The sequence below is a fragment of the Chinchilla lanigera genome, unplaced genomic scaffold (genome assembly GCF_000276665.1).
Source record: "Chinchilla lanigera isolate Chin_1 unplaced genomic scaffold, ChiLan1.0 scaffold00008, whole genome shotgun sequence".
NCBI lineage: Eukaryota > Metazoa > Chordata > Mammalia > Rodentia > Chinchillidae > Chinchilla > Chinchilla lanigera.
Window position 1 is genome coordinate 37,435,570 of NW_004955409.1, and position 12,284 is coordinate 37,447,853.

The 12,284-nt window shown below is 58.9% G+C and overlaps 1 protein-coding gene across 2 annotated transcripts in view; it reads right to left on the minus strand.

The window, feature by feature from the left end:
* Positions 1–3,354: 3,354 nt before the first annotated feature.
* Mmp14 (matrix metallopeptidase 14 (membrane-inserted)) overlaps positions 3,355–12,284 on the minus strand; it is a 9,781-nt gene continuing 851 nt past the window's right edge. The window contains exons 2-10 of one of the 2 annotated variants that reach the window (XM_005377119.2): positions 9,272–9,491; positions 8,860–8,982; positions 8,199–8,506; positions 7,563–7,724; positions 7,069–7,229; positions 6,759–6,897; positions 6,497–6,647; positions 5,922–6,037; positions 3,355–5,303 (exon numbers count right to left, since the gene is read on the minus strand). In XM_005377119.2, the coding sequence (XP_005377176.1) occupies positions 4,972–5,303; positions 5,922–6,037; positions 6,497–6,647; positions 6,759–6,897; positions 7,069–7,229; positions 7,563–7,724; positions 8,199–8,506; positions 8,860–8,982; positions 9,272–9,491 (1,712 nt within the window). In that variant the 3' untranslated portion in view covers positions 3,355–4,971. Of the gene's footprint in view, positions 5,304–5,921; positions 6,038–6,496; positions 6,648–6,758; positions 6,898–7,068; positions 7,230–7,562; positions 7,725–8,198; positions 8,507–8,859; positions 8,983–9,271; positions 9,589–12,284 lie in introns of those variants that run through there. The other variant, XM_005377120.2, reaches the window with a different exon arrangement.

Here is a 12,284-nt window from a genome sequence, read left to right on the forward strand (position 1 = left end):
TGAGGTGTCCGGTGAGCCTGCTGTGGAACCTGTGGGCCTAGCACTGGTGGCAGGGGAGGACGGGGGAGCCTGGTTGGGGAAGGCTGGCCTGGAAGGAGCTGAGCCAACGGCGCTAGGCCAGGGTGGAAAGTATGTGTGTGATCTCACTTGGAAGGTGGCTTCAGGCCAGTCAGGGCTGCCTTCCTTCCAGGCCCTGGCTGCTTGGCCCTGTGCAGGCTGCCTGTGGGTCTCCCTGCTCTGAGACTGAGGAGGAAAGGCAGAAAGCCCAGGGGTAGGCCTAGCTATGCAGAGTGATCTCCTAAAGGAGGTGCGTCCAGACTTGGGGGTGGGTAGGAAGGAGGGACGGGGGCTCCTGCGCAATGGAGCAGCTTTGTCTGGGGTTTCTTGGGGGCCTTAGAGAATGGTCACCACTGGCAAGGCCTCCACCTCCCCCAGGCCCTGGAGCCCAGCTGTTCAGTGCCCCCCCTTCCCTGTCCCTGGCACGGTCTCTTCCAGCCCTTCAGGCTTGAGTCTTGGTGGCCCCTTCTTTCTCTCAGTGCCTGCTCCTGCCCCTAAGAAGGATGCGGGGTGGCATGGCAGCCCCTTGAGGAAGAATCGTCACCCCACACAGATGCTGCTGCATGGCGCAGTGAGCAAGCCCACAGATGCTGACAGACACAGGACATGATACCACAAAGACACCAGCTACACAGGGGCAACACTGGAGGAGATGACTGGGACACACTGCCAGAACCTGCTTGTGCAGGGAAAAGGAAAAAAATCAGGCCAGGCGTGGTGGCACACGCCTGAATCCAGCACTCTGGCAGCTGAGGCAGGAGGATCCTTTTGAGTTTGAGAGGAGCCTAGGCTACAAAGTGAGCTCAAAGCCAGCCTGAACTGCATAGCAAAACCGTCTCAAGGAAAAAAAAAAAAAAAGAAAGAGATCAGACCTGGGCTTTAAATGTGAACTTATAACTAAGATATATCATGTACCGGGACAAATTCCTTACAGTGAATGTGATCATTATGCAGATCTAAATTGTACCAATAAACTTAATTTTAATAAAAAAAATTTGGATTTGTAAGCTTTGAGCTTGAATAAGTCATGTATCTTTCTGGGCCTCAGTTTCCTCATCTATAAAATGGGGGGCATGTTAGTGCTTGTGTCGTTTCATGTTGTGGGGACCTCAGCAGATGCCAGCTTCCCCTTTGCTGGAAGAGGAAGGCGTATAGAGAGGAGAGGAGGACTAGGAAGGCCATCAGGTTGTGGGCAGAGTGGCCTGAGGTGGACAGGGAGGCATAGCGGGGCCGGCCAGATTGTGTGGGTGCCCAGGCCTCTCTCCTCCAGAGGGTGCGGCTCCTCTTGCATCTCCTGGCCCCAACCCGCTGACCCAGCGCCTGGCTGGCAGCCCTGGAGGCATGGGCCCAGCTGGTGGCAGGAGCCCTGGACAGGGTGAGGCAGCAGTAAGGGAACCCCTCCAGTGTGTAGGGTTCAGTGGTGGGCTGGATACGGCCCCGTCCTGGCCCTGGTCCCCAAGCCAGCACCTCCTTAGACCTGGGTCCCTGGGTTCTGCCCAAACCTCGCAGATTCCCCTTGGCTCCCTGCTGGCTGCTCCAGCTCGCATGTGCTGCTTTCGAATAAAGGAACTTGGAACCGTGGAAACTGGGTCAGGCCCAATGGACAGATGGGCCAGCAAAAGCAGTTTGCCGGCCCTGGGGAGCCACAGGGCCTTTTGGCTCCCCACATCCCAGCCTGGCCAGGGGCTCACTGCAGTGGTGCCTTGTGATCACCAAGGCGCCTCCCAGGGTCATGGGGCGCTTTGGTGGGGTAGGTCAGACAGGCCCAACACGTCAGAAGCGTAGGACCCTGGAGCCTCCACCCTAAAAAGAAGTGGGGGGCGGGCTGGGGATCTAACCTGAGGCCCAGACAGCCGGGCAAGTGCTCTGGCACTGAGCTACATCTGCAGCCCTGCACCCTACGATGGTTTCTGAAGCCCATCTCCCACCTCTTCCCCCTTTGTCTCTGGTCTTCCATTCCCTTCTCTCCCCCTTGGCTTCGGAGAGCATCTTGTGATTCCAGAATCACGGCCAAACAATTTCCTCGTGATGGGGAAACCGCACTCCAGCCCCGGGAGCCCGAGGTTCCCCCTCCTCCTCCCTCTGGCAGCTCCCCTCCAGCTCCTCCACTGGCTCCAGCTGTGTTTTGCAGAACTCCCACTGGATAACATCTGTAATTGCCTCCAGATGTGGACCACAAAAACACAAAGGGACATGAGCTCATCTTTGAGTTCCTTGCCGCACGCACCCCCATACCCCTGAGTTCCCCATGCCGCCTTTTCAAGGTCCCTGTCCCCTCTGCTGAGGGCGGTGAGGAGGTGGTATCCAGCTCCACGGAGACGAACCAGTCCTACCAAACAGCTGTTGGCAGGGAAGGTGCAGAAGGCCAGGGCTGGGGTCAGGGTTCCTGGCTGGCAGGAAGGTGGGATACCCCTTCTGCCAAAGCAATCACACCCACCAGCCCTGAATAGCAGCTGGGTGGATGACTGGTGTGGGTGGGGCCAGGGCTCCTGAGGCAGGCTGTGAAGGACCTGGGCTGGAGCCCGGGTGGGCTGGGCTGGGCTGGGGCAGGAAGGGAAGGGGGGAGCAGAAAGGGGGCTGCTCTTCTCCAGCTGAGCTGACTCAGCAACCAAGCCCATTCCACCCTTGGGCTGGCTTTTGGAGGAAGGGTGGGTCAGTAGCCTGGGAACCCTGTCTAGGGCAGCAGCTCCTAAGGAAAGAGGAAACAAAGCTTTGTTATTCTGCCCTTCCAACCTGGCCACCCCGCTTCTCCTGGGCAGCTGCAGGGAGACCACTGTTTGCCAGGGGCAGGGCCCTGCTAACCAGCTGCAGGGCAATCTCTCTGTCTCTGCCATCTTCCTGCTCCAGCAGTGGAGCCCCAGACCCAGAAGAGCCTTCTTAGGTCCTGAGGCTGCCGTGAGCCGAAGACGGAACCCACACCCTGGCCAAGGCAGAGGTGTCGGGAAAAGATGTTGGGGAACTGAGGGGTTGTGGCCAGATCACATGGCGGGGTAAGGCAATTTGGGAAGATTTTCCAAGTGGCCTCAGCTTGACCACTTCCTCTGTCTTTTCGCAGCCCTGGTGTAAAGGCAGCCTTTTAAGGCAGGTTGGGAGTGCACAGCTGGACTGTGGCCCCAGCCCCCGGTAGCGCATCTGCTCCCCAGCTCTGGCCCTGAATCCCCTTTGTAGTCCACCATGAACAAAGAGTCTCCCATGAAAACTCCCACACCCACCTCACGGAAAACTGTTCGTGAGGCCAGCGCTCCCTCCCAGCCCCCAGCCACATCCCAGCCCGCGCAGAACAGAACTGCAGCCACACCGAGAACGTGAGACAGTTTATTCTTCGTGGAGAGGTTGAACAAAGTCAAAAATGTCCTTAGAGGGCACTGACCCCGCCCCGCCCCGCAGGTTCCTGGGGTCAGGTGCCTCTGCCTCCCTCCCTCCCACACCCCCATGCCCCTTAACAAAAAGGAACGACTTGAATGGAGTTCATATATAATAATTATAATAAAAATATACATTAAACAAGACAAAAAAACAAACAAGACAGAAATTTAGCCGAACTTCCAGCACCGTTCACCCCATTTCCCTACCCCACACCCCACCCCCAACACCCCTCTCCTCTCCGCCAACACAGGGTCACACTCTCCCAAGTCCCAGGTACCATGGCCACCTGTGGTGGCCAAAGGGGACTCCACGCCATGGGCTGGGGGGCAGAGCCCGGGTGGGGCTGAGGAGAGCAGTGAAGGCCGGCCCACCTCAGAGTACCACTGGGCTGAGGCCGCCCGCCCGCCCGCAGGCCCAGAGTGTCCTCGGGCCTCTCAGTAAGGCCCCTGTCCCCAGCCCCGGCATGCCTGCCTCCTTGGCTCCCGCCTCTGGGCCTCCCGCCCACCCCCATGCTGTCTAGTCAGCAAGAAGGGGACCAAGAGGAGCCAGGTGTGTTCTTCAGGGCCCTTCCTGAGAGCTGCAGTGACACGCACCCTCCCCTGGGCACCTCGGCCCAGCCCACGGCCTGCTCAGCCTGGCCCGGCCCCACCGCTGCCGCCCCCCTTCCATCCCTTCCACCCCCTCTGACGGCTCTGCCTCAGACCTGGCCCCAGAGGCCTGCCATTTCAGCGAGGCTCTGTCTGTGGCCACTGGGCCAACGCCCCAGGCTGCAGCCCTGGTCCTCCACTTGGCCCACTCCAGCCTGGGCCATATGCCTGGCTTCAGCTCTTCCAACCTCGAAGTCCCCATCCAAGGCTAACATCTGAGTGGGGCTGGGGCTGCCAAGGGGTTTACGGCCCAGCTCGTCCTTAATGGCTCAGGCTCCTTCTGCAGACGCTCTCCAGGGCCGGGTGGGCAGAGGCAGATCTTCATGGAGAGGAAAGCGACTGCTCAGGCCACCAAGGCCCTTTTTGAGATTTCCTCCTCGGTCTTAAGATGGCGGAGTAGTCCTTTCCCCCATCTCCCTCAGGGTCTCTGCCACCAAGATTGGATTCCTTTTAGCAAACAGTGGTGGGAGGCTGCTGACTGTGTGCACCAGGGCCTGCAGGGCTGGAGTGCTCAGAGCCTCCTGAGGTCAGAGTCCAGAGGTGTAAGGTAAGTCGGGGGATAGGGAAGGAGCAGATGACCCCATTCGACCTTCACCAGTGAGGCCTGAGGGTCCTGCCTTCAAGTGCAGAGCCCCCAGACATTCAGATGGGGCTGGACACACACAAAGCTACGGGGCTCCCCGAGTGCCCGAGGCTGGAAGGGGCGCCTTCCTGCTCAGCCTCAGGGGCCCCACGCAGGGAAGAAGCAACACCAGGGCAAGGGTGGGAGAGGCCGGGAAGAGACGGAAGGCAGGGGGGACAGGGCTCAGGACGGGTAGGAGCTGCCCACCCACCACCACCTGCTGCGGCGGCCTTCAGGGCAAAGTCCTCGTGGTACGAGTGGGTGGGCGGGCGGTGGGGGTCAGACCTTGTCCAGCAGGGAACGCTGGCAGTACAGCAGTCGCTTGGGGGTGCCGTGGCGTCTGAAGAAGAAGACTGCGAGGCCCACTGCCAGCACCAGGAGCAGCAGCAACACTGGCAGCACCACAGCGGCCGCATTCACGGCTGCGCCGCCCTCCTCCTCCACCTCGATGATGATCACTTCCGTCTCCTCAGTCCCCTCGTCTGGCCTGCCCCCTGACGACGGGCAGCCCATCCAGTCCCGCAGCGCCGACTTGGGGTAGCCCGGCTCCACCTTCAGTTTCTGGTTGTTGAATTTCCAGTATTTATTCCCCTTGTAGAAGTACGTGAAGACTGGAGGGACCAGCGCAAGGTGGTGAGAACACATGAGATGAAGTGGGGTCCGGAAAGGCCCCGGGAGAGGTGAGCGGAAGGAGCATGGTTAGTGTGAGGGCCGGCCGGGCTCACGGTGGCCAGCCCTCCCTCCCTCCCTCCCGTCTGTCCCCCCTCCCTTCTCTGCGTCCTTCCGCCCTTCCCTTTCTTCCCTCCCTTCCCTTCCATCTTTTCTTTCTTCTTTTCCCCCTCATACTGGGAATTGAACCCAGGGCCTCGGCATTGAGCTATACACCTAAGCCTTTTAAAAATTTTATTTAGAGTCAAGGTCTTGCTAAGTTGCCCAGGCTGGTCTTGAACTTTCAATCCTCCTGCCTCAGCATCGCAGAGTGCTGGGACTGCAAGTGTGTACCATTGTGCCCAGCTCACCCTGGTCTTTCTAAACATCACTTCCCTCAGCTGTGACATGGGGGTGATCATAACACCAGGGTGGAAGAGTGGCCGGGAGGAAGGCGTAGGGTGTGTCAGAACCCCGAGCCCAGGCCTGGCATGTGGGAAGTGCTCCGTCCTCACTGCTCCACTCTGCTCTTCCTGCACTCCGCCCCCTTCCTCGCTGACACTGTCCCTCGCCCCACTCACCTTCATCGCTGCCCATGAACGACCCTCTGGGAGAGTCGGGGATCCCTTCCCAGACTTTGATGTTTTTGGGATACTCGCTGTCCACTGCCCGGAACTCCTCATTGAAGCGGTAGTACCTGGGGGTGGGGTTGGACACCAAGCATGTCCTCATAGGGCAGCAGGACCCAAGGTGACAGCCCCGCTAGCAAGGTCGGTGCGGCCCAGGGTCAGGAACAGGCTCGGGTAATGATGGCCTGCAGCTGGAAGTGGCGGAAGGAGGAGGTGGGAGGGAGGGCCTGGGCTGCAAGGAGCCACCAGCGGCCCTTAATGACAGTGCCTGGCTGCTGGACTGGAGGCGCAGCACTGGGGCAGGACGCGTCAAATGACCAGGTCTCAAATGATGACCCGGTCACGTCCCACTCAGGCCAGGCGACACCCAGGGCGGCTGCCAGTTGCTAGGCAACAGTGAAGGTGCAGCCAGGTTCTTCTCTGGGGAAACATCTCAAAGGGGAAAGTGGGCCCTCCTCCAGAATTTGGGGGTGCTAGTGATGGTGTCTCTGAGGAGAGGGGCCTGGGGTTAAGGGCTGAGGTCTCACTTGTTTCCCCGGAAGAAGTAGGTCTTTCCGTTGGGCATCCAGAAGAGCGCGGCATCAATCCTGTCAGTTGGCAGCCCTCGGCCCAGCTCCTTGATGTGCTTGGGGTAGCCAGGTTCCAGGGAAGCCTCGTCAAACACCCAGTGCTTGTCTCCTGCGGTGGGGAAGGAGGGCAGGCTCTGGGGTCTTTGGAAGAACCCGGTGGACTCAGTTCCTCCAGGGAGGCCTTCCTACTCCCAAAGACTAGGGTGGCCTGCCTGGTTACCTTTGAAGAAGACAAATTTGCCGTCCTTCCTCTCGTAGGCAGTGTTGATGGAGGCAGGCAGGCCCCTCCAGAACTGGCCAATGGGCATCGGGTATCCATCCATCACTTGGTTATTCCTCACTCGCCAGAACCAGCGCTCCTGGAGGCCAGTCCAAGGGGAAGTGCTCTTCACATCCTGTAGCTTAGTCCTATTCCTCAGCCCCCCACTGCCCCTCACGTTGTAATGGTCAGTCCTCTTGTTGCTGTTTCTGCCCCACCTCTCTGCCATACAGCCCATTCATTCCCGAACCAGTCCACTTCTTCCTCTCACCTTGAAAACAAACATCTCCCCTCGGAGCATGGCCACGGTGTCAAAGTTCCCGTCACAGATGTTGGGCCCATAGGTGGGGTTTTTGGGCTTATCAGGGACAGAGGGCCGGGAGGTAGTCCTGGGTTGAGGGGGTATCTTAGTGGGTAGCCCTGGCTCACTCCCTGGGGGATAGAAAAACAGGGGCACCTCAGACTTGGAAGGACAGATGGCCAGAAAGTACCCTAAAAAAAATATGGATGGGGGAATCTGGGGGAGGCTGGGGTCTGGGGGAGGCTGACACAGTCTGCTGAATCGACAGAAAAGGTATGCTCAAAGGTGGGGGTCGATGGAGGCAGGAGCAGGCTGTGTGTGTGTGTGTGTGTGCGCGTGTGTGTGTGTGCGTGTGTGTGCGTGTGTGTACACTGCAGGGCATAAGAGAGGGAAGATGCACAGACCGGAGAGACCAGGAGGGAACAGAATCACAGAAGGAGCAAGTGTGGGCGTGGATGACTCACCGTAGAGTTGCTGGATGCCCCGGCGGTCATCATCAGGCAACACAAAGTTCTCTGTGTCCATCCACTGGTAAAAGGGTGCCATGATGGCCGATGGGTCGTTGGAGTGCTCCAGGCCCAGGGCATGGCCCAGCTCATGCACAGCCACCAGGAAGATGTCGTTCCCTGGAGGGATGGGGACGCTGAGGCAGCGGCCTAGATCCCTTCCCTCAGACTCCCTGCTTCCCACACACAAGCCAGCTGGCCATGTTTTCCACCCAGGGACCAGATCCTCAGGTCCAGATTCCCATTGGCACAGAAGGCGCAAATCTAGGCAGTAACCTAGGTGGCGTGAGAGTGCTCTGGAGCATCCCAGTCCCAGAGAGACTTGTGTTAAGGGAAGGAAAGACTCTGCAGGCCTCAGTGTCTCCCAAGAGCTCGATGTGGTATTTGCTTGGAAAGGTGGATGAGGGTGCTTTGAAGTCTTTGATTGGAAAGTCAGTCAGGCAGTGAGTGAGAAGAGACAAAATAGGATTCTGACTGTTGTTAGACTGGGAGATCTCTGGTCCCCTCTATCCCTGGGATTTTGAAAGGAAAGCAGAGAATCCACAAATGACTGCGGATTCTCCCCAGTGGAGGACCCAGGGCTCTCTCACTCACCATTCAGATCCTCATTCCGGACAGTCCAGGGCTCAGCGGAGTCAAAGTGGGTGTCCCCGCCAATGTTGGGGCCTGGGAAGTAGGCGTGGGCCAGGAAGCCGCCCTCACCATCAAAGGGTGTGCTGTCGCCATGGAAACCCTCCGCAAACAAGATCATGATGTCGGCCTGCTTTTCATGGCCCTCTCGGATGTAGGCATAGGGCACTTCTCGGAAACGCAGTGGTGTGGCACTCTCCCACACGCGGAAGGCCTTGCGAATTGCCTCAAATGTGGCATACTCGCCCACCTTGGGGGTGTAATTCTGGATGCTGAGGTCCAGCCATGAGGGGAGAGGACGGGGTGTGTTAAGATAACAAGGGGCAAAGCTCTCCTTGCCCGCACTCTCCCAGGTCGGACAGCAGCCCAGCCCCCTTTGCCTGACCTGATCCCTACGCATAGTGCCTCAGCCCCAAGATCTGTAAGCTTAGGGGCTCCTCAGGCTTTGGCTCTTAGGCACTGGGGTACATGCCAGGGGGTGCTCCTTTCAGGATCACAGCCCTTGTCCTCCCCACTCCCCAGGATGTTGCCAGGAATGGAGGGGAGAAGTGCAGGGAGTCTCCGCACTCAAAGCTGGTGGGGCGGGGTGCCAGATGGAGAAGGGTCTCTGGCCTACTGGACTCACCAGAAAGTGATCTCATTATGCTGCCACTTAAGGCCCTGGATGGCGTAGCGCTTCCTCCGAACATTGGCCTTGATCTCAGCCCCAAACTTGTCTGGAACACCACAGCGGGGGCGCTTCATGGCCCTGGAGTGGGAGCATGGGGGTCAGTGTCATGTGTGAAGACAAAGGGCTGCAGGGGACAGGGTGGAGCTCTACAGCAGGCCCTGGATCCTAGCTTCTGGCCCCAGCATCAGGGCAGGGCGAGGCTGTGTGTGTGTCAGTTTGAGGAAAGGCCAAGGTTATGAGGTCAGGGTGACTGAGAGGGTCCAGATGGGCATGGGGGAAGAAGCCAGGCATTCGCCTGGCAACATCTCTGGTGCTCAGCATTGCCAGTGGGTGCTGGGCAGAATTCCTAATGGGGTGGAGCACTTACTCCGTGGTGTCTGCATCAGCCTTGCCTGTCACCCGCAGACCGTAGAACCTCTGCATGGCAGCGATGGCAGCTGAGAGGGACTGAGGTGAGCGCTGTGTGTGGGTACGGAGGTCCCCGGGGGGCAGGTAGCCATACTGCTGCAGCCAGGCCTGGAGTGAGAGGGGTGTGGTGTAGAGCACCCCCACTTGGCCAAGGGGGTACATCTGCAGCCCCACAGTCCCTGGCAGGCAGGCACCCTTGGCATGGTGAGGGAAGGGCGATGTGCTCCCAGCCCGCCTCTGGCACTGCGTCTGGAGGAACTCCCAGGCTGCCCTGGCCTAGGCCCCAGAATGGCTTGTGCTGTTGGGGCTGTGAGCACAGACAGGAACGGGCAGCCGTAGCTCCAGATTGGCTGCAGTTTTCTTGAAAACGAGAGCTCTGGTAGTTTAACGGGAGACTTCTATGATCTTTTCAGAGCCAAGATTCCTTCCAGTACTTTTGACTTCTGGATCAGTGTTCTTGCAAATATAGCATGTCCCACCTGGGTATGGCTTGTGCCCTTGATGGGTACAGGGTGGCATCAGGGCTATACTTTCGTGCACAGCATGATGTTCTGGGACAAAGCGGCCACGTCTCCAGGCCCCTCACACTGACTTCTCTTTAGAAAGGAGCAGAGCAAAGGAGCTAGAGCTGAGGCTGGCTGCTGACAGGTGAAACTGGGGCCTTGGGAGGTAGAAGAGGTCTGATCTAGCCATGTCCCCACTCCAGCACCACAAAGCCCACTCAGACTCTCCGGAGAGAGGAGGAGATAAGGGAGGTAGTGAAGACTCAGTGACTGTAGTATTCTATTTCAGGTATGTTGTGAACTGCTCACAACAGGAAGGCTGGAAATTTCCCTAATTAAAGTTAGGTTTTCGGTGTTCTGATTGAAAGGTACACACACTGCAAAGTCCCACGGAGAAGAAAGTCCACCTTTATTGTAAAAACAATGGAGTACTTTCCTAATGCCTCAAAAGTAAAACAACCCAAGATAGATATGGAATACAGAGATACTTGGATTCTCTTATAAGGAGACATGACCTGGACAGCTCTGGTCCCTGGTCCAGATTTGCCTTTTTAAAGGAGTCCAAAGGGGTCGGGGATATAGCTCAATGGCACAAGCACCTGCCTGGCAAGCACAAGGTCCTGAGTTCGACTCACAGTTACCAAAAAAAAAAAAGAGTCCAAAGGAAGTTACAGACTGCCTAGGACAGGGCCTGGGGGGTGAGCAGGAGAGAAGGGTAGGGTGCTGACCCCCTACCCACGGTCTTTAGGATGGCTCTCCAAGCCCGGGTGATGGAGCAATGCTCTTGTACCAGGAAAGGGGGTGATTCAGGAGCAGCTGACTGGGGACCTGAGCCCACAGGGGCAAGAATTGCAACACAGTTTTGGGAAGTGATCCCCCAAGGCTGACAGCAGTTAGGGCTGCAGATATAAACAACCCACCCTTTTCCCCTCCCAAAGGCTCTGAGAGCCCCTCCTCAGGGGTTCAGGGGTGAGTGACGTTTAACCTCTGGCAGACTCTAGGGGAGCCCCTCAGGGTACTCCAGCTCAGAGCTGATCCCCAGGAGCTGTAGGCTTGCCCTGACCTGTGCTCACTGATGGCATTGCCAGTGCCCTCAGGAGAACTGCTACAGCGTGTGCCCAAGTATGCAGGATGCTCCCTTTGTCCCTAGCCTCACCTGTCGGCTAGACACACCCTGGGCTTCTGACCCTTGGGGAGAGCAGCTGTTTCAGGATTGAAAAAGGATAGGACGGCTACCCTTGGGGCTGCAAGTCAGGAAGACTATCGAATGGGAAGACCCTCGCAGAGCCAAGCTGTGGGGAGTGCTCCTAGGGCCGGGTGACAAGTGGGAGGGTGACAGAGAGTTGGGGAGAATCCATGACCTGGAGCTCTGGGATAAATCCCTCTGTGAATCACGAGGTAGGCAGGTCTAAACATTCACACCCACAAGCCCTGCCCCATATCCCGGTAAAGAAAAATGGTGGCTTAGTGTGAACGGGACTTCCCTCAACTTGAGAGTCACAGGCCTGAAGAGGAAGTGCCCCTATCCCTCTCCTCCTGCCAGGCCTGGACAAGCTTTTTTCCCTCCATCTCACAGGGCCGGGCTCGGAGCAAAGCAAGAACCACAGAAACTATGAGGTCGGAACCGCAGAAGAGAGGACTCTTGTGTCTGCGGCTGGGTGGGGGAAGGGCAGGGTGCCAGGCAGGCCAAGAGGAGGAGGAGGAGGAGAGGGGTGTGCTGAGGCTGGGGCAGGGCTGCGGAGGCCCGGTGGGAGGGATCCTGCTGGCTGCGGCCTAGGCCATCCCAGCTTTCCCTCCACACCGGCCTGGAGAAGGAGCAGCTATGCCGGGTTGCACCACTCAGTCGGCTGGCTTCGTCCTGATGAATGGGAAGCAAGAGGTGTCGCTCGCAGCAGTTTAGGGAACACCGCCCACCTGGGAATGCTGGAGCGCGGGGGGTCCGCGGCTGCGCCCGCTGGACCCCAGCCTCGGGGCTGCCCTCCCTGCCTCCCTCCGCTCCCACCCTTCCAGGGCCCAGGGGCAGAACAGTGGTTCTGGCACCCAGAGCCCATGACCCACTTAAGACGGAGCCAGGCCTGCCTGCGGCCCCTCCCCTAGGGGGCCTAGCAGGGCAGGGGAGGAGAAAGAGCCGGCCTGAAGTCGGCAGCGGGCAGCCCAGCCCCGCGGCCGCACTCCTCCGCGCGGCGGGCCCCGCAGGCCGGACGGCGTGTCCGCGCTCCTCGCGAAGTCCTCCCGCAGGCCGGGCCGGGCCAGTCCGCTCCCCTCCCCCGCCGGCCCCTCCTGACCGCGCCCAGGCCCGGCCGGCTGAGTGGGCTGGACGGCCCAAAATAAGAAGCTGATGCTCCCACCTTCACCCCAAAATAAAAGAGTGAGAGGAAAAACTTCCTTAGGCAACTCCCACGCGGCTTCCTCTCGGGCAGCGGCGCGGTCCGGGCAGGGGTGAGGACGGGGGCGCCCCGCGCCGGGCGC